The sequence below is a fragment of the Giraffa tippelskirchi genome, chromosome 14 (assembly GCF_054371585.1).
Source record: "Giraffa tippelskirchi isolate mGirTip1 chromosome 14, T2T-mGirTip1v1.2.pri, whole genome shotgun sequence".
NCBI lineage: Eukaryota > Metazoa > Chordata > Mammalia > Artiodactyla > Giraffidae > Giraffa > Giraffa tippelskirchi.
The window spans coordinates 33136726-33159139 of NC_137288.1; the positions used below are offsets into that span (position 1 = coordinate 33136726).

The following is a 22414-nucleotide window of genomic DNA, read 5'->3' on the forward strand; positions in this document are numbered from 1 at the left end:
GCAGCATTATACTTTGCAATCATAAAAGACTGAAAATAACTCAAATATTCACTCTTTAATGGACTGGTTAAATGCACTGTGGTACATTCATACAGTGGGACATTGTATGGATTTAAAAAAACAAGGTAAGTTCTACAGTACACATGTTCATACACACAGTCAAGATTATACATGTATATCTATCCCTGAAAAGACACACAGGAAACTGAGAGAGGTTACATCCATGGAGGGCACTTGGCTGCTGGGAAACTGAGGTGTGAGAAAGCCTATTTTTCACCAAATATTCCTATGAATTTTTATTTCCTGAATAAGACAATAATTGTAAAAACAATTTAACTTAGTTCTCTGTCTCTGAAAGTGAATATTTAACCCAAATGGATTTGAAATTCCTTAATGGGCTCCTCCTGAAATCTGTATAGCCTCTGTCTCAGAGAACAACATGAAGAAATAATTTACAGGAAAGCAGAGACAATGCCTTTTATGGAGATTTCTGAACTAGGAGTAAATAAAATAAAATGTCCAAAAGTGATAATGTTGGCACAGAATCCTTATCTGTGATTGTAAAATCTTAAGATTAATAAAAAGTGAAAGTTTTTTCATAACCTTTTTGGTAGCAATATCTGACCTAACTCAAATTTATTTTGTAGTAAAATCTGACCTGAACTTGTATGAAGCAATTTATATGTATTGTTTATTACATTTAATGTGAATAATCATACATTATACTGTATCCAATATAGTATGTAAACCATGTTACTTTAACATTTTGTGAATTTCAAAATACATTTGGCTCTAAGAATTTTGGATGAAGGATTGTGGACCTGTATGATTTTCTCTCCTGACTGTCGGTCCTGAGTTAAGTTTTCACACAAAGGTATTACCATTAACAGAAAGAGCCTTCTGACAGTTACCCAATCCTCTTGTTCAACAAAACTCACTACTTAAGGCTTATGAAATGCCTACTCTTGGCCTTTTGCTCTTGCTCTTTGGTAGTTTTCATTAAAGACTGTAACTTTGCAAGCAATGTGGGCTTCCCAGGTGGCGCTAGTGGAAAAGAACCCACCTGCCAATGCAGGAGACACAGGAGACGCAGATTGGATCCCTGGCTCAGAAAGATCCCCTGGAGGAGGATATGCCAACCCACTCCAGAATCCTTGCCTGGAGAATCACACAGACAGGCGCCTGGTGGCCTATGGTCCATAGGTTTGCAAAAAGTCAGACACAACTGAAGCAACTTAGCACACACACACGCACGTGCAAGCAACGTAGTGGATCGTGGCGATTTTGATATGGAAAGAAAATTTGGGCAAATCTGATAATTTATGCAACTATAAAAATAAAATTATTTAAGAATTTCTTTTCTTTCTGTCATTGTAACAAGAGCCACACACAGCTCCCCATGCCTCCATTTTTCAGTATTGGGAAACTTAAAATATCTTAATTATTTTCTAGCATCTTAATCATTTTGTGAAATCAGGAAGCTGGATAATTGTCATTTAATATAAAATGTTCTCTTTTCTATGGAATTGTAGCTTCCAACTAATTATGAATTAAGCCTAATTGAATATGTCTGGAAGCCAGAATGACAAGTGAAATTTATAGACCCCAACCTTGGTTATCTTGAGAGAAAAGCACTGTTAGACAGTTTGGAGTTAAAGAATGTTACCTGAAAGGTTCCAGCTGCAAAAGCAGTAAGTTGACTTCCGAGGAACACAATGCAGAAACTAAAACTGAGGGGAGAAATGCTTGCTTGTGAACTCTACGAGGCCAAAATGATGCCAGGTTACCCTGTTTATTAGCCTGCACTTTAAAACGTTCAGGGCATGTATAGATATGCATTTATTCCATTTTATGCTACACATTACTGAAAAAACATTTTATAACATAAATAATTCATTAGTGCATTGTTGGAAATTTAAGATTACAAGACTAAATGGTCGTGTTTTGTTTTATGGCTGTCTATACTTTCATTTTTTTTCTTTAAATTAGTTTATCTATTTTTTAACTTTACAATAATATACTTTCAAAAATAAAGACAATATGGGTAGATGGACTTCATAAACTTTATATATACCTATAAGGGAAAACAACCCCACACAAAAAAACAAACCACCCCCACCCCTACACACAGTTTCCCTATGTGTATGCCACAGGCCGTTACCTTTAGTCTAGGCAAAACTCAAGTGTCAGTGGGGACAGCATGAGCTGGAGATTAAGGTGCTTGCTCTCAGTGCCATAGCTGAAGCTGGGGGACTTGAACTGATTGGAAGCAAGCTGGAATGAAAGTTCTTTGAAGAAAGGGACCTCAGATTTTTTCAATTTAACTTAACAGATTATACCCTTCCACCCTCTGGTTACAAAGGAGGTAATACAGGTTGGCGGAGGGCAAAACTGTGAAACAACAGAAACTGGGGGACAGACAGTTAAAGAGCTCACCTACTATGTTGATAAGTATAGGTGGCTCCCAGAAAAGTCACCACTTAAATGATTTTTCAAGATTGTGGACTCAGACTGTTTCCCTAGTTCTGGACTCAGCTGGATACAGAGGCACCTATTGGTTAATGTATGGCACCCAACTGGTCATAGTCTGTGACAGCTTGGATAAAAATTAGAGGTGGGGAACATCCAGCTTTTTGGGGTGAGTAAGAGCAACAGTACACAGCATGTACCCTGAAAAAGGCAACTTCCCTACTAAATGGAATGCCAGTGGTGGGACAACTGATATGCTTGAATACAAGTCGCGTTCGCCTGACATTACAGTAGCCAGGAAATACTCCTAATGAAAATGCCTCTGACCCAGAGCACTATAATAGATGCGATTAGAGTGTGCCGAGTGTTCCTCCCGCTATGCTGTGTTATTGGGGAGGCAGGTGTGGATAAGAGACAGTGCAAGAAACTGTATCTGATTTACTTCTCTAACTTCTTTTCAGTGGACTTTATACTGATGCTAGAAAAATTAGAATGATTCAGTAGAAAGGAAAAGAAGGGAGTCAATAGAGGAGAAAACAAGGGTGGCCAAATAGGGTGAAAATATTTCAGTTGTAAACACATGGAATGGAAAAAGCAGAAATTAATAGGGAAGAAAGTGGAGTTTCAACAGGATCACCAAGACTGGGGAGGCCACTGGCTCTGCCAGTAACAAGACTCAGATCAGCAATCTATCCTAGTTTGGAAGAATTTAGAAAACTGGATGGCAAGGAAAAGTACCATAAATTTGACACTGAAGTATAAGAGGTGTCAGTAAGAAAGACTGAAGACTGGGGGGAAGGGGAAGATCTTCTGGTTCATTAGAGCTGGCATGGGGCCAGCACAGTAACTAAGCCTGATGTCCCTTGTTTGGGTCAAAGTTAACGATAAATGGAAGGAAGAAGGTAAAAGAATAAATAAATGGGGTATCAGTTCAGTTCAGTCGCTCAGTTGTGTCCAACTCTTTGTGACCCCATGAATTGCAGCATGCCAGGCCCCCTGTCCATCACCAACTCCCGGAGTTTACCCAAACTCATGTCTATCGAGTCGGTGATGCCATCCAGCCATCTCATCCTCTGTCATCCCCTTCTCCTCCTGTATGCTAAGGTGCAAATACAACTTTACTTTGGTGTCTTAAGAGAGGCTTGGAGCTTAGCTTGAGTTTCTTAGCTCAAACTCCAGATGGCCACAAGGTAAAGCAATATGGCTTGTCAAAGCTGCCTCTAATTCTGAAAACTGTCAAAGCAGAATGGCAATGGGCAGATAGGAATGGTGTATACGTGCTATGTCACTTCCGTCATGTCTCTTTGTGACCCTATGGACTGCAGCCTGCCAGGCTCCTCTGTCCATGGGATTCTCCAGGCAAGAGTGGGTTGCCATGCACTCCTCCAGGGGATCTTCCTGATCCAGGGATCGAATCCGCATCTCATGTCTCCTGCATTGGCAGGTTCTTCACCACTAGCGCCACCTGGGAAGCCCAGATAGGCGTGGTATACTCCAGCAAACCTTGTCTTGCAGTACTCCTAACCAGGAAGATGACACTTGATCAATTTTTTTTCCTTTACAAAGAAATTCTTTCTAATTGTATAATTTAACTTTAATACATATTTTTTTCATCGAAAGGACAGATATAATAGTCATGTTTAGAATATGCATGTATTTTATAGCAGTGATTTATACTTTGCATTAAATTTGTGTATTGATCCAATAAAGAAGAAAAAAGAGACATTTTACTGGAAACAATCATATCATAGCATCTCTAAGGTAACTTATGAGAGAAACATGTACATTCTCATTCCAACAATCAACGTTGCTGACAGGTCTATCCAGTTGATTTTATTTAGCACTGCTAATTTTCACTTACCTGTTTCTTATTTACTCATGGGATGATTAACACAAAGAAGAGTTTTTCCTTTTAAACTTCCAGATATTTCACAATTTGGAAAAAGTTAGTTTAAAAAAAGAGAAGTATATAAGATGTAAAAGAAAAAAAAGGATTGGAAGGAAATACACGGAAGACTAAAATATTAACTGGTGTATACAGTGGGTGGGAGGATATAGGTGGTTTAAAATGTCACTTTTAAAAATATATATTACCACTACAACTGTCCCAACTAAGCATAAATGTTGAAGTGATTGCTGCCAATCACTGATGTCAGTTCCTTTAAAAATTAATTAGCAAACAGATTCTCAAATGGCTTTCCCTGCCCCTACACAACAGCCCTTGGGGGAAGACAGGTGGTATCATGAGGGAGTGAGGGCTGGGTGCCTGCATCATAGCCGATTGAGCTCATTTGGCAGTTCAACCTTACTGGGGCCACAGGCAGAAGGTGGTGGCAAGAAGGTAAATTTATAGGCCACACAGTATTTCATACTTTTTGTAAAGGTTAAATAAATATATCTCTTAGTAGTTAATGTTAAACAATTTATGATATTAAGCTATAACTCTAATTCTGTGATATCTCTGATCTTAAGCCACTGATATGGTAAACTTCCATATATAAGGTTTTTATTTCATTTTAAAGATTTTGTTTTAATCAAATATTCAATTTAAATAATAAGTTCTGATTTGTTTCTACCTTGGTTGCTATTAACTTATTCCAGACATTTCCTAATACTGACAGCTTTCTCTTCTACAATATTTCTTTCTCTCTTTCAAATAAACAGTTGTTTGAAGAAGAAATTTTAATTTCTTTGCCAGCTGCTGCTGCTAGTGACTGGTTAAAAACAGATCTTGGCCCCAGCCTGATTTTTATGATACCCAAACACTTGAGGACACCTTGTGTTTCAATCAGTAAAGTCAAGATAATCTGTAATAATGAAATAGGACCAGAAGCCAACGTTAACACAGAAGTTTTTTCCTCTTTCGTGCCTTAAGACCATATTCATCCATATGGAAAGCCATACTAGCTGAAAATAATTCTTTTTTTCTTTAATAAAAGCTTTTGCCGATAGGTTTTTATCTATCTTGTTTGGAGATCTCAAATGGATCAACTTTACTTCTTTTCAATCTAAGATGAACGGGACACAGGGATTTACCCTTTATGCCACAACAGAGGCAAAGAGAGCACAGAAGACTGTGAAGTCTGCAGGGCGTGAAACTGAAATCCCCACGTTGATACAAAAGACTCTGCTGAGGTAATAACACAGTACTCCAGTCGTAGCATGAAATCTTCTGGTTTGAATAAAAGTCGGTACCATGTGACCTACAGCTGTACATCTGTAGAACCATTTCGCTGCTGTCAAAAATATTTATACTCAAGGAGGGCAGATAAAAGAACCGAGACAAGCTGGTGAAGCATCAGTGGACTGGAGGGACAGGTCTGGAGAAGCCACTGAGCTCCAGTCGCACCCGGATGAGTGAAGTGAAAGTTGCTCAGTCACGTTTCAACTACAGTCCATGGAATTCTCCAGGCCAGAATACTGGAGTGGGTAGCCTTTTCCTTCTCTAGGGGATCTTCCCAACCCAGGGATTGAACCCATGTCTCAAACATTGTAGGCGGATTCTTTACCAGCTGAGTCACAAGGGATGAGGAGCGACGGGGAACTGCAGCCCTGGCTCAGGGTGGCTCATCTACTGCGTCCCAGCGATGCTGCCGACCTCTAACTCTCCAGCTGTTCAGGGTGCCATGGCTCCCATGGGCTCCAAGGTCAGCTCCAGTCTTAGTTCTGCCACTAGCTAGCTTGTTCCTTTTGTAAACCAATGGTTTGTGTGACAATTAGGATCTGCCCCTGAGATGCAGCAACACCTCAGCTCTTACCAGAATCTGGCTCTTGCACCATCACTCTATTTCTTCCCAATGCCCAAAGACAGGGGTTGGTTGTGAGGTGTATCAGCGGGTCCACGGAGAAGTTCTAGTTTAGGAGCAGCTCGTTTCTCAGTCAGGAGCTGGGATAGTGAAGACAGCAGACATGGGGCTGGACAGAATGAACATACTCTGACTGAAATGTCTCCTCTGAGCTGGGGCACACTGCACCACCAACTCCCACACAGGAGGGCACCAATTCATTAACGAAGAACATGTAGAGGCATCCGAGTGACAGTCCACATAGAATGCCATTTGTGGTGATCGGTTCAAGCTGCATCTGGTAGGACAAAGTCCCAAGGCCTGATACTGCTAGCATTTATCAGGTTATACCACGTGCCAAGTACATGACTGTGCCGACTTCTGTTGTACACATTTCTTCCAGGGTGAGGGGAAGAGACAACCCTCAGCAAGAAAATAAACTTAATATCCTTTTACTCATTGTGAAATGGCATGGTGTACCAGCTCTAACTTTTGTTCTGGCTCTTAAAAATGCCTCAGTAGGGTTATTCGGGGCTTCCCTTGTGGCTCTGCTGGTAAAGAATCTGCCTGCAGTGTGGGAGACCTAGGTTAGATCTCTGGTTTGGGAAGATCCCCTGGAGAAGGGACTGGCTATCCACTCCAATATTCTGGCCTGAAGAATTCCATGGACTGTATAGTCCATGGGGTCACAAAGAGTCAGACAAGACCGAGTGATTTTCACTTTCACTTTTTCAGGGTTACTCAGTCGCAGAAAGAAGACAATCCCTAGGGTACAACTTCCATCAACTCTTTATTTATTTACTAAATAAGATTTAGAAATCAATCCCATGGCTAACAATCCCATTCACTTTATCTTATATCCCTTATTTATTATTATTATTTAATATGAACATTAATCCAGGTGATTTTTAAATTGTCAAAAGTGGAAAGGACGAATTCTCCAAGAAGCACAATTGCAGGCAGGACTTTTATATGACATGCGATTACATACAAGATTTGTCTGCTTTCTACTCATTGTCCTGGTCTGGAATGGAGCGTTCTTGGCTCTGGTTTTCAAGTAGCCCATGTCCTATGACAGGGAAAGCTTGAAGCAGAGTCCCTATTCTAATACAAGTCACAATCCACTTCACAATTCCCCAGCTTTCCCAAAGGAAGAAACACCCTCTCATGTGTACTAGTAATCATGTTCCCCTTGCTGGCCAAGAGGCTTACCTTCCAGACAAGTTAATCATTTTACAGCCATTTAGGGGTGAGTACAAAGCAATGAGATGATGAGCTTTCAATCTTAGTAACAGTCTTATTTCAGTAGCCACCCACAACAGAAAGAAAATCAATGAAAGTCTTGGTAAGTAAATATGTGATGCACTGGCCAATTACTCTTGAGCTTGAAGACCAACTTGGCCTCTTTATTTCATGGGTAATATTAGGATTTGTACACCAAGTGGCCCATACATAGTCCCAAAAAAGATGAATTAACGCTAATGAAAATAACAATATTCATGTGTTTCCTTTTATTATTTACAAGAAATTTCTAGGTACCTGCCTCAAGTTTTGTGGTTAGAATCACAAAAATTTGTAGATAATGCAAAATGCTAAAATAAATTTCTCCATAAGAAATAAAGACAAGGTAGGTTGAATGTGAAAAAAAGGGCCGTAATATCTTTTTTGGGGGAGGGGTTTATTAATATCAAAAGCAAATAGTTTATGAGAAAATATGAAAAGTGTTAAATATATTAAAAGTAGTATATGGAGAAGGAAATGGCAACCCACTCCAGTATTCTTGCCTGGTGAATCCCATGGACAGAGGAGCCTGGTAGGCTACAGTCTATAGGGTCGCAGAGTCGGACACAACTGAGCGACTTCATTCGCTTACTCAATATAACACATGTATATATTTGAATACATAAACAGTGTGTAAAAATGTCCAACTGAGCTGAAAATGTATTAGTCAATGACTATTAACTGATACATTATTCTCTTTTTCATTGCAAGTCTTGTTGTTGATAGTGTCTTTGATTTTACTCAGTGGCATACTTGGCACTATCACACACAATCCTGACCATTCCTGTCCTAAGGCAAAGTATGTAGCCTACACTAATACCCAGTCACCTTTTTCAGCATGACTAATGACCTCAATTTGGACTTCAAGGATACTTTTTTCTGTTTTATTCCGAGTGTCCTTCCTAAAGTAAAATCTAATGTTTTCCAGATACAATTTCATTTAAACCTCAAAAAAGAAAAAACCTTCAGTAAACACATGTTCACGGAGCATAATCTCAGGAACGTAAATTACACCTGGCCTCCTGTCAACTGGGAAGGCCAGCATTACCCATGAGTTGCTTGTCCCTGTGCTTTGAATGACGTGGAGCCAAGTTGGTTTATCTCCTTAGCATTTCTAAATTACTGGCCAGCAGGAAACCCAAAGATTTTGAAGAGAAGTTTAAACTATGTTATTCTGAAATCAATTATTTAATTATTTTTGAAAAAATACTCATCTTTCCATTACTTTATCCTCAAAATGTGTAATTTACTCTGAAACCAAGAGACAGATGTACATGTTTTCATTTTGATCTCATCTCTAAACGGAGGGTATGGTTTAGACATAGGATGGACAGCTGGAAAACTGAGGTCCATGTGGTCAAGGGACTTTGTCAAGGTTTTGCTACTGCTAAGCAAAGAGGCAGGATGAATATAGGTCTTTGGACTTTAATTCTCAAGGCCTTTCCTGTAAGCCATGCTGCCTGCCTGCATGTAAGGATATTAACTTGAGGAAACCAAAACAGAAACCTAGCTGTAGGCCTAAGCAGAGCTTTAGAAGAAGCTCTATGATAGGATGAACACAAGATAATGGAGTGGTGTACACTCTACATTCACTTAGCGAAGATAATTGTGAGATGTTAAGGAAGCAACAAATCCCAATGCAAAGAACATGCCAAAACTGGTCACAATTGAGAGCTTGCTGTCATCCAGCCTGGAAACCTCCTGACAACCTAAACATTTCCAATTCTCATACAATGGGAAAATCTTCAAGGAGATGAAAATGTGAGGAAGTTCTGGGAAATAAATGAAGCACAACAAATGTATTAATATTAGCTGGGTATAAACACGATTCTTTTGTAGATATGGAGAAGACATGAAGGAAACTTGTTGTCTACATGAATGTATGAACTGAAAAATTTAAAAGGAAACATTCATTTTGCGGGATTCCCTGGTGGTCCAGGGGTTAGGACTTGGCAATTTCACTGCCATGGGCCTGGGTTCGATCCCTGTTTGGAGAACTAAGATCCCAGGAGCCACACAGTGTGGCTGAATGAATAAATAAAAGGAAACATCCATTTTGTGATCATTAATTCATTCTTTCATTCATCCAATAAATATTTTATTGAATGTCTACCATGAGCCAGGCCCTGCTCAGCATAGGGATGCAGTAATGAATACAATAGAAGTGTTCATCCTCATGAGTTTACGTTCCATGTGACACAGGTGAGGCAGATGACAAAATATATCAGCAAATTATACAGTATATTGGAAAGTGATAAGTACTGTGAAAAAAGGATAAAGCAGAGAAGAAGAGAAGTGGCAGAAAACATTAGGAATTATTTCCTTAGGCATATTTCTCCTGTTTGCTGAGAGTTCCTTCACAGATAGAATGATGTGTCCATACACTTTATAGAGAAGAAAGCCATCAACAATATGTCCCAGTGATTAGTCTACAATTTCAACAATTGAGATTGATGAATGGAGTTCTTCAAGGGCTTCTTGATAATTTTTTTTTCACTGCAGGCTTACTGATGTATCCTGATAGTCCCTTGGGGAGAGGATGACAATGGCTACAGAAAATTGCTGATGGAGGGGAGAGGCCCTGGGACAGGAGAGGGGCAGAAAGGAGAAAGGGAGAATGCCAGTGTGCAGTGAGATGGGCAGCTTCAGAGTAGGGCTTCCAAATGCGTGTCTTTAGACCAAGTACGTCGGAGTCATCCGGGAAAATAAAAATTGTACATCACTGGTGCCCATTCCTGGCAATTCTGGTTCAATTAACCCAGGTAAGGCCTAGAAACTGCTACTTTGACAAAGATTCCTAAGTGACTCCAATGTGTACATAGATTTCCAAACCACTGCTCTAAAGGGAATTAAGCCCTTTCAGAATTTTTACAAAGGGCTAATTATGAAAAGAAATCCATTATCAATAACGTTGAATGCAGGGTTACTCAGCTTGCTTCTAAGCCACATTTCTGTACAGCTCTGCCACTCAGTACATTTTCCAAGGGGTGTCATGCACATATACTGTGTTCCAAGCACCCCCCAAAATCTTGTTGCCCAGAGCACAGAAAAGGAAGCTAACACTGAGGGCATATTGTTACCCAGCCCCAAGTTAAGGCTTTGCATATCTAGTCATGTTTAATCCTCTGAGCAAATTTGCAAGGTGGTTATTAATACTCTTATTTTCACATGAAGAATCAGGTTTAGGTATGTTTGCAAGACCATTTCCACGGTAAATATTAAAAAATGCAGCAGTATTGCCCACTCCCAGATGAGCCTAACCCTATTCCTAACCTTTTGACAGGGAATTCACAGCGAGTTTGGAATTATAACAGCAAGGTCCAAATCTGAGCTCTGTTTCTTATTGCTTGTGTGGTCCTGGGAAGTTCTACAATGACAGCGCCTATTAGCCATGTACCAGGACTGTGCTCGGTACTTTATGTAATCTATCTTGCTTAACCATTATGACAAGCCTATGAGGGAGATATTATTATCTCCATTTTATAGATTAAACTAAGGGATTTGCTCAAAACCACACAGGCTAGCATTGAAACCTAGGCCTATTAACCTGGGTGTTATAATTATTATCCCCAGGCACTTAAATGTTCTATAATTGCTTCTCTGAGCTTTACTTTCTCATGGTTATGAGGATTACATTAGGCAACATATATAATTTTTATAAAAGCATTTAAGTGACTAGGGCAGTAAGTAACGCTCAACAAATGTTTTTTAATACTGAAGTGAAGGGAATTTGATGACCTTGGACCAAATGAGGAAGTCTAAATGAGGCCCAAAACTGAAATGATAGCAGGAACTGAAAATACTGAACAGATGTCACTAATCACAGCATTTTCCAGAGTTCAGTCCCCTAGAGAAGACCCACCAAGGAAGCATAATCCTCATCTATTGCTGGCTCAACAAAGAAATAACATAATTATGTCATATGTTCCAAGGATAACAGGTTTGTTGCAACTACTTGGCACTACAGAGTGTAAAATAATGAAATGGGTTTCCCTCCTATGAATGTGTGCCCTTTGTTTTCTTTTAAATATTGTTTTCAAAATTACCTAAGTAATACATTGTTGTTATAAAACATATGGAAAATATAGAAACATATGAGCAGTAAAATAGCTCTTATAATCCCTTTACCTAGAATTTAGACAGATTTCCTGACTAGAACTCTAAGTGGCTAGTAAATGTAAGCTGTTATGATGTGTACTTTCTCTGTACTGTATGTTCCTTCTATGTCAAGAATGTATTGACAAGTTTCCTCAAGCTGAATTCATTTCTTGGAATTAAACTATGTCTTTATTATTTCTATTTAGCCTATTTGTTTCTGTTTTCTTAATTTACACACTCTATAAGCAGTGTGTACAAGAGGAATGGATGATTATATTAATGGCTTTTAACAGTGGGAATTACAGTAACAGCCCCAAATCATGGCTTAATTAAAAGCAACATCTCTTCATCAAACACACAAAAATTTCCATGCATGCAACTGTTCTTGGTATTAATGCACCTGCTAGCAGGGAATTTCAATTTATCAACTTGGCTTAAATAAAAATCCTTTTGAATGGCTGAGTTTTTCATCTCCTGATATGGAAGATAGGTATATTTATAACTTCATATTTTCTTTTACATATTCAGCCAATTCTTTTCTAAAGTTTTCACATTATCCCTTTTTATTTGTCATCATTTTGTGCAATATTTCATTTTGTTGTTCAGTTGCTAAGTTGTGTCTGACTCTTTGCAACCCCATGGACAGCAGCATGCCAGGCTTCCCTGTCCTTCACTATCTCCCGGAGTTCATTAAGTTTTGTTTTTATTTTGTTACTTACAATATACACAAAATGGAATTGTTATAGTGAATGGTACTTTATGTGTACTGTGAAATTGTTATTCTGAGGGTAGACAAAATTAAAATAACAGTCCTTGGCCTAGAAGTTCACACTTTTGGAAATTATTTTGAAAATTCTAAGAGAAATCCAATACTTTGAAAATGAGTTTTAATAGTCATTAAAAAGAGCTTTACAATGACACGTAATTTGTATGAACATATATTGTGAAAGGACATATCTGAACATGCCCAACACAATACCTGATACACAATAGGCATTCAATGAATAGAAGCCAGTATCGTCACATACGGTCACCACTCATACGCTCTATTGTATAGAGGCAGTGAGCTCTGCTGTTCAAACAGACCACATAAAGCCAAGTAGCGCCTGCAAGGCTCTAGTTTGAGGTTATGGATTTTAGTTTAGTTTAGTTCTTCTTTCTCCACCTTGGGAGAATAACACATTGTTATGTGCTAGGCACATGAAGGGATCTGGTTAGGTACTAAAGATATTTGTGTGAATGTCTAGGTGAGGAAAAGTTCTGATTAAAAAAAAAAAGATTTTGTGATAGGATTCTGGGCACAAGTGCAAGAAAGTGTTGCAATCTGGCTATTGTGTGTGATGGAAACACAATACTTTCCCTTCTCTTAGATTAACTTCCTATCAAGTTATAAAAACAAATTCTGACCCTTAAAGTAAGTCTGTCAGATTCTTACTCTAAATCAGAGTTTTATGGGCTTAATGCCTATACCTCAGAACCAAATCCAAGCTTCACACAGTGTGAATGAATGAAAAAACACTGAAATTTGGGATCAGAAAAAAGAAAAAAAGAAAAGTCATCCAAACAGCTAAGAAGCAACGCCTGGGTCCCTCAATCTCAACCTCAGTGGATGAGTCTCCACAATTGACTTTCAAGTCAGCTGCATGTGAACAGTAGCCTGTGAGCATGACTGCGTCCTGGCAATTGCTCTATAAAAAGCTCAGCAAGGTGGAAACTTACGGCAAATTTTTTGGAATACATTAAGCATACGGTTTGACAGCAAAGGGCCAAGGCCTCAAAAAAACAAAAACAAATTCAGCTTATTATTTTTTTAAGTTTCCCCAATAACCTATTAAGTCCTTTGAAGCACATACACAAATATTTCCCAACCTCCTTCAACAAAAAACAAGTTCTACAAAATCACCTCCCATGACATACATCAAAAAACAAACCAAATAAAGTAAAACAGAAAACTTCAACTTGCTGTTGTGATATAAACTTTCTGAAAAAAAACCTAGATTACTAGGGTGAACAGTACATCTTAGAAACAGGCTAACCACAGCTCCAGTTCCAAAAATTCACTAATTGGCCATGATTTGGTGAGATCTGTCTTTCTCTCTTCACGTCTCAGAGGGGTGAAAAAAAAAGAGTTCAAGAGTCCTGGCCTTAGCTCTTCTGAGTCAGGGAAGAACAGCAAGAAGGGGCCTTAGTAACCTTTTACTTCAGGGACTGAGTGACTAACAATGCTGCTGCAGGCCAGGTATTTGTCTTTATTTATCAGTTTAGAACAATCATCACTGAATTGTCATAAGACTGAGGGAAACTCCACCAATACTTTAAAAAGTGACAAGACTTCTGTTTCAATGAACAGCTTCACAAGATACTGTCTTCATTTTAATAGAAAATGTTCCAGTTATACATATCTGAATAGGAAAAGATACCAACATTTAAAAAATATACAGCATGTAATAGACTTTTCTCCTCAAATCTGAAATAAAAGATCTGAAGATTCAAAACTACATTAATGCAAATATCTGCCTGTTGCAAGTATGCTTTTTGATTAAATTGGCATACATCAAGTACAATTAGAAAGGTTATTTATAACGAAGAAATACATAATTCTGCATCTTAATGGGGATGACAATTACAGCCGATGGTTGCAAATTAACATTAGTTCTTCTGCTCTGGATCTCAGATATTTCTTTTATGATCTTTATGCTGGCAACGGACATAACTAATTCTAGAAGGCCCAAAAGGGTTAATTATCAGCAACATTTCTGCTCATAACAAATTCACTGGTAACTTGCCCAGCTCTGGCTCCACACTGGAGACCAGAAGATCAAGCAGAATTGGGTAAACTCTGACTCAGAGTCGTGTCAGGAAAAGTATTTATTCAACTTTCTTTGTGAGCAAAGGTGCACCTACCCAACTAGTATTTGGAATGACAGGGAGAAAAGTCCCTCCAGCCCTCTCTTCAGGTGTAATGGTCTAGGGGTGTTGCCTGTTCCAGTTCAGCAGAAATGCATGCCACTGTTTAGCTCGGTGGTGCCACCTTCTTGTGCCAAGATGCCCACTGTGCCTACTTTCTTGGATGCCTCAGGGGTGTGTGATCAGTGTTGGAGGACAGACGTAAAATAGAAAGAAAGAAGCATTGCCACTCTCAGCACACAAAACTAAAAGCCCTCTTTGCTTGCACTGTAAATTACATATTTATTTTGTTAGCATGAGATAGATGAATATTTTCACACGCAAAGGTGCCCTGCTAAAATCAGGATAAGTGATATTAATGTCCTATGGTCAGTATTATTGAACCTCGAAAGCAATAAACTTTATGCGTCAATAAATATTACATTTGCAACATAGTTAACATTCCTTTACTGTCTCTAGCACTTATTACACATTGTAACCGCAAGTCTACAATACATTATTCATATTTGGGGTGTCACCAAGTGATGGATTGCTGTAGGAGAGGCTGTCCTTTAAATAAATCAACAAATAAAAATGCAAATGTTAACATTTTCAGCCACAACTTTTCCCATCTTGAATGGGGAATGAAAATTTCACATTATACTGACAGGCAGCAGAGAGAACAATTAACAACCTACACTGTGAATGAGAAAGATGACTTTGCCACGCTGGGTTTTATCACCTGCACATGGACCCATATGGGACTCTCCTAGGTGTTAGCACTTTTCAGAGAACAAAGGAAAAGCTGTCTCCGACGGCCCCTGTTCCATCCCCATCCTTTTCTGCAGGTCTTGAAAATTCTTGGAATTTTGGGTAGACAGGGAAAGGGCTTTTATTCTTGTTCGTCCCAGTACTGTCAAAGGTTTCTTGGAATGAAGAATAACAGGCTTTCCTTTTGCATTAAAAGCTTACATGTAAAAGTAGTCTATAAAAATTCCTTTTTTACACTTTGAAATAAAAATAATTCAAATAATCTTGATTCTGAAATCTGGAAAGCAACCACTGTGCTTTCTTGGTAACTGATTTTCATAGTACTGAATCTTTTTTTTTTCAACTCTGCACTTTGTATTGCAGACCTATAATACGCCATCATGCACTTCTAAGGATGAAATCTGGGGTGCTGCACATTGTTTTATTTCGCCAAATGCTCATTATTTAAGAAGCTTCTGAGAATCTGTATCTAGCTGATCTGCAGCATTAAGAACTAACAGAGAAAGAATCCTTTTTTTAAGGTCCGTAGATATGAGTCTTCACTGCGATTTTAACCTGGGCTTGTAAAACTCCACAAAGTTGATATGGTCATTTCAGAAAATGTGTGCTGAGGATGGTCTATAAAACCCTTACTGGGGAAACATTTTATTCTTCTTTTTCATGCCTCTCACGAAACTGAAGTGCAATCATCAAAAACACATTAGAGTAGTGTTAAAGATCTGATCCAAGATCTTAGCATCAAATATAGGAAAATTCATTTGAAAACCCAGATTGCCTTTCCTCTTTACCTTAACTCCTCCATTATTATTATCCTCTGTGTTGAGTCATTTCCCAAAAGTTCTTTAAAATTAAGTCTTAAAAATCTATATTTATTGGATAAGATGATAGGAATTTAAGTGCTTAAAAAATCAAATCCCCAAGGAAACACAATCATGCCCTTTTGGTGTTAATGTTTATATATTCAGCCTTAAATGTATAATATAGGAGTTGGCTTATTAGACATGAGAAATTTTAATAACATATTTCTTTTCTTGACTGCAGAAAAGGCCAATCAAAGTATTAGCTCCTCAAATGTCTCTGGTATAAGTAAATGTTGACAGTCATTTAACTGTAGTACAAAATCCACTATGGTTTTCAGTATCAATTGATTCAGTAAATTAAGCTTATAGTCCAAGTGTATAACCATTTCAGGATAAATTGGGTAGGACCCACTCCTAAACATATTTTCTGATGAAAGGTAGGATTAGCTTTGTGTTTCTATGGAAACCCTGTCAATTACCATTACCAATTAAGGACAAGCATGGATAAAGGAAAGGGCTCCAGGAGCTCTACCTGGTCATATCTAGATGCTTCCAAATAAGGGCCTCTCTCTTGAGTAGGAGACATTAAGAACTGTTAAGATTTTTCACTTTTATTAAGTAACTCAGCAAAAGTTCTTACCTGGAGAATGGTAAAGCAAAGAATCCCTGAAACTCACCGGGAGCTGTCATTTTGGGATGATGATGTAGCTGGGATTACAAGCTCCTTCTGGCTCCCTGTTGTCATAGGAGACGTGGACGCATCTTTTCGAACTTCTGCCACTGTCCCTGCACGTACAATAAAGGAAATAATTTGGGCATTCAATAAAAGAAAATGCAAGAGTCTATTATGCATAATACATGAGAGATTATAGGAATCCCCAAGCTTTAGAAGTAAGCTGTCTTCCCCTATGAAATGCAACAATGGCAGATGGAAAGCTCAGTGGGTTGTTTTGGTTTTGTAAACACCAGTGGTCCACAATATCTTGTTTTTAAAAACGTGGATTTGGGCAATAACAGACTAATTAGAGATTTGGTTGGTAAACCTGATTATTAAAGTCCTGATGATTTGCGTTTAGGGTAAAAATGCCCAAGAAAGTAGATTGCTTTATTTTGCTCCTTTTAACTGTCACAAGAAAGGTTCTTTCCTCTCCTTGACAAAATAGAAAATTTGTACCTTTAAACCCTCCAAATTAAATTGATTCTACCCCCCCAAAATTTTCAACGTAGGCATAAATTGTGAATGCTTCTTTTAAAGAACTCAACATTGGGCTAAAACAAGTAAGATGCTCAACTAACCATTCCAGGGCTGATTTGGTTTCTGTTTCTAACAAGCAAGGTTCAGTTGGTAATTACGTTTTACTTTTGGAGTACTAAGTAATAACATGGCATGGAAAGAAAAATTTTTTGTTTCTGTTTGTTTTATTATTACTTATTAAATCATTTTCTCCTCTTTTAAAAAATATTTTTAACAAAAATTTCCAACTTTTAATTTTATTAAAAATATAATTGAGCTTTTTCATGTATCAAATTCTCATGATAAAGCTAGAAAAGACCTTGCAGATCATCTCATCTTACTTCTTTTTTGATAGAGGCTTTTTATAGGAAGAGCTCTGGCTAAGGTTTCATTTTTTAAAAATGTTTTAAAAAATTTTATTGGAGTATAGTTGGTTTATAATGCTGTGTTAGTTTCTGCTGAACAGCAAAGTGCATTAGTTGTTACATATTCATAACTCTACTCTTTTAGATTCTTTTCTCATAGGTCACTATGGAGTACTGAGAATAGTTCCCTGTGCTATATAGTAGGTCATTACTAGTTACCTATTTTATATATAGTAGTGTGTATATGTCAATCCCAATCTCCCAATTTATCCCTCCCCTCTGCTTCTGCTTTTCCCCCTAGTAACCAGAAGTTTGTTTTCTGTATCTGTGACTTTATTTCTGTTTTGTAAATAAGTTCATCTGTGTCATTTTTTAAGGATTCCACATATAAGTAGTATCATATGATATGTGTCTTTCTCTCTCTGACTTACTTCACTCAGTATGACAATCTCCAGGTCCATGTTGCTGCAAATGGCATTATTTTTTTATGGCTGAGTAATATTCCATTATCTATATGTACCATATCACATTTGTGTGTGGATGATTTCCTACATTCACTGTATGTTTGCCCTTACCAAGCAAATGAGCTTTCCCATTTTTAATCTTCTTGTTTCTGTTATAGCTGTGGTCTCTTTTTGTTTTCTTTTTACCCTGCCTAGAGAAGTTTCTTTAGCATTTGTTGTAAAGCTGTTTGGTGGTGATGAATTCTCTTAGATTTTGCTTGTCTGTAAAGCTTTTGATTTCTCTGTACAATCTGAATGAATGCATTGCTGGGTAGAGTATTCTAGGTTGTAGGTTTTTCCCTCTCATCACTTTAAATAAAGCATGCCACCCTCTTCTGGTGTGCAGAGGTTCTGCTGAAAAATCAGCTTATAATCTTATAGGTATTACCTTGTATGTTATTTACTGCTTTTAACATTTTTTTCTTTGTATTTAATTTTTGTTAATTTGATCAATATATGTCTTGGCATGTTTCCCCTTGGTTTATACTATGTGGGACTCGCTGAGCTTCCTGGATGTCACTATTTCCTTTCCCATGTTATAATCTCTTCAATTATTTTTTAAGGCCCTTTGTCTCCTGGGACGCTTATAATGCAAATGGTGTGTTTAATGTTGTCCCAGAGGTCTCTTTGACTGTCCTCATTTCTATTCATTTTTTCTCTTTATTCTGTTCTGCAGCAGTGATTTCCACCACTCTGTCTTCCAGCTCACTTCTTTGCTCTTATGCTTCAGTTATTCTACTACTGATTCCTTCTAGTGTATTTCACATTTCAGTTATTGTATTGTTTATCTGTTTGTTCTTTAAATCTTCTATCTTTTTGTTAAACATTTCTTGTACCTTGCTTGCCTGTCTCCATTCTTTTTCCAAAATTTTGGATCTTTATTATCATTATTTTGATGCTTTTTCAGGTAGATTGTCTATCTTCTCTTCATTTAGTTGTTCCTGTAGGTTTTTATCTTGTTCCTTCATCTGCAACAGAGACATATTTCTCTGTTGACTCGTTTTGTCTAACTTACTGTGTTTATGGTCTCCTTTCCATGGGCTGCAGAATCGTAGTTCCTCTTGCTTCTGGTGTATGTCCCCTGGTGGGTGAGGTCTGTCGAGGGGCTTGTGCAGGCTTCCTGGTGGAAGGGAATGGTGCCCTGTGGTGGATGGAGTTGAGTCTTCTTCTCCTTCTAGTAGGCAAGGCTCTATCAGGGGATGTGCTGGGGATGGCTGTAAGCTTAGTACGACTTTAGGCAGCCTGTCTGCTGATGGGTAGGGCTGTGTTCCTGTCTTACTGGTTGCTTGACTGGAGGCATTCCAATACTGCAACCTGAAGGTTGTTGAGTGGTTCCAAAATGGGAACCCCTGAGAGAGCTCACAGCAATTAATATTCCCCGATACCTCCGCTAACAATGTCCTTGCCTCCACAGTGAGCTACGGTCAATCCGTCTCTCCAGGAGATCCTCAAGACCCCTGGGTAGGTATAACCCAGGTTCCTATGGAGGTATTGCTTTCTGCTAGGTCCCAGTGAATGTAAAATCTTGTGTGTGCCCTCCAAGAGTGGAGTTTCTGTTTCCCCCAGTCCTGTGGAGCTCCTTTACCTAAGCCCTGCTGGCCTTCAAGACTAAATGTTGGCAGTTCTTCCACCCAATTCCAGACCCTCAGAATTAGGGTCTAATAGCCCTTAGAGGGTTATTTTTACGTGTGTGTGTGTGTGTGTGTGTGTGTGTGTGTGTGTGTATTGCTTGGTGAGAGGGCTGTTTTTAGTATGAATGTTTGCCACCTCTTTCCTCAATGTATGCTGGCCATTATCCCCTTGATAGGGGAGTTTGGCTGGTGTTGTGGTGACCAGAGCCTGCCCTGGATATTGAGCTTGGGGGGCTCCCCTTTGTTCTGTAGTTGTCACTGCTCTGTCAGGGGCAGGGTCTGCTCCCGAGCTGCTGTAGTAGAGGCCCCAGATCTTATTCTTGCTGTGCTTCTCATCTGTGGTGCAAGGTAGGCAGGTTTGGGCACTCCCACTGGGAGAGAAGACACTGAGAATTCCTCCTCTGGAGCTGTCACCTGTGGGTATGCTTGCTTGTGTCATTTTTCACCTGTTGTGTGAGATCCCGAGTCACTGTGTTGCTGGCACTGCTCTCAGCCCCACTGTAACAGTGTGTATGCCAGCAGTTGGCCCTGGTGTCTTATCAGGCTTTGTTTCCACCAGGTGGCCAGCACAGATCCACTCAAGTCAGGTCTCAGGATTGCAGGAATCCTTGATCTGGACCCACTGAAGGCACTGCAGGGGCAGCTTGGACTCTGACTTGGTCCACCCCTCAGTGTATGTGCCGACAAATTCCACAGCTGCTATAACCAGACCTGTCTCAGTTGTGGGGGCACTTGTCCATTCAGATGTTCTGCAGGTGCTGAGTTTATGAAGATGGTCACGGGTATTTATCATCTGTGATTTGTGCAGCAGCAGGGAGAGATTTCAGACCTTCTTCTTTGGTTGCATAGTCCTTGGGGTTCAGCTTGGGTTTCAGCCTCACCTCTGTGTGTGGGCCACCCACAGGCATCTACTCCTCACCTACGTGAGAGGGGGCAGAGGCAGCAAGGGGGTGCGTGTGCTCACCTAGGCAGGAGCGGGGAAGCAGCAACTAACTGGGATGAGGCTGTAACGGCGGCTCTGCCTTTCATGCCTCACTCAACAGTGGCGCTTCACTTCTACGGCATTCTGGGCTTCCTCCAGCAGCATTCCTGGTTGTGGAGCTCCTCACTCTCATCCCCTCAGGCTGTCTCCAGGCAGCCAACAGCAGTCCTCGCCTCGGGTCTGCTCTCCAAACTCCACGTTCCACACCAGTTCCCCGTCCACACCGGCAGACGCACGTCTGAGACTGAGGTGCGCAGGGTTACGCACAGCCCACCTGTGGACGTCTCACTCTGTCCCTCCTGCCACAGACTGGCTGCGGCACTCTCCTCTGTCTCAGCTGATCTCCCCACAGTGAGGAGGATCCCCTGGATGCAGGAACCTCTCCTCTCCTCTAGTTCCTCACCCCCTCAACCCAGAAGCACATATCCTGTCCTGCTTCCTCTTCTTTCCTTTTCTCTCTTTCATTTTTTCCGGTTCTTTTAGGGGTCTAAGGTCCTCTGCCAGTGTTCAGCAAGTGCTCTGTGAGAACTGTTCCATTTGTAGATGTATTCCTGATGCCTCTGTGGGAAGACGTGAACTCCACATCCTGCCACTCCGCCATCTTCTCCTTCTCCCTCCTTCTTCTTCTTAATGTTATTTCCCACATAATATTATGTGGAATATTTTGTGTATTCCAAAAATACACAAAACATTCTTGTATTTTTCTTGGAAGACTATAAGAATCTCATTCACAATTTTCTTCTGGTTCCTAGGAAACTGTTGCCCAGACTGCTGAAAGAAGTTATTTGGGAAGAGTCACTATCTCTTTGAGGAAATGGTGAATATTCAAACGATCTGAAAAGACAGCTTTGGTGTGTTAGGAAGACCAGATCAGGAATACCATATGCTAACTCAGGGAATGGCAGGGTTTAGTTGTGACCAGAGAAAACCAGGCCTACATAAGGTAAGAGTCTTACATCTGTAGAGATTAGCATCAAAACAATTACCAAGTTCCTGGTATTCGAAAGCCATAACTCAATATTGACTGTTCTCTATCATGTAGAGATGTAGAAGACCAGTTGGCCAAAAGCACAATTCAGAATTCTTATACACAAACCTGTGGGACCCTCAACCCAAACCAGTACTTTCTCATAGTGGACATAAATTCCATCAGTTCATACAATGCACACATGAGTCAGTAAATGTTTACCAAGTACCTAATGATGGTACAGGGGCTAGTACCAGGATTAAATTCAGGCTTAGTTTATGGAGAGGGGAAAGAATATGTGAGTAAGAAATGAGACACTGAACAATCTGGTGAGGAGCCATAAACAACTCAAGGCAGCATAAAACAGTATAAGGTATTAATAACAGCCAACAGATAACAGTATGCTTAGTATGTGCCTGTTACTGTCCTAAGCCTTTTCCATATACCATATATATTCATTTGCTTTTTAAAAAAATTGCTTCATTGAAGTATAATTTGAATACCATAAAATTTACCCCTCTTAAGTGTACAGTTTGATAAATAGTAGTAAATTTACATAGCCAGTTTTTAATATTTTTGTCATGCATTTACTTGTTTTTGTAATTCAATTTTAAAGTATTTCATCACTCCAAAAGGTTTCCT

At 39.3% G+C, this 22414-nt stretch overlaps 1 protein-coding gene across 11 annotated transcripts in view; it reads right to left on the reverse strand.

Moving 5' to 3' along the window:
• Positions 1 to 22414, reverse strand: part of KIAA1328 (KIAA1328 ortholog) — a 395477-nt gene that overhangs the window by 42795 nt on the left and 330268 nt on the right. For all 11 annotated transcript variants that reach the window (XM_081562372.1, XM_081562370.1, XM_081562376.1 and 8 more), the window contains one exon: positions 16768 to 16876. In XM_081562372.1, coding sequence (XP_081418498.1) covers positions 16768 to 16876 — 109 coding nt within the window. The remainder of the gene's footprint in view (positions 1 to 16767; positions 16877 to 22414) is intronic.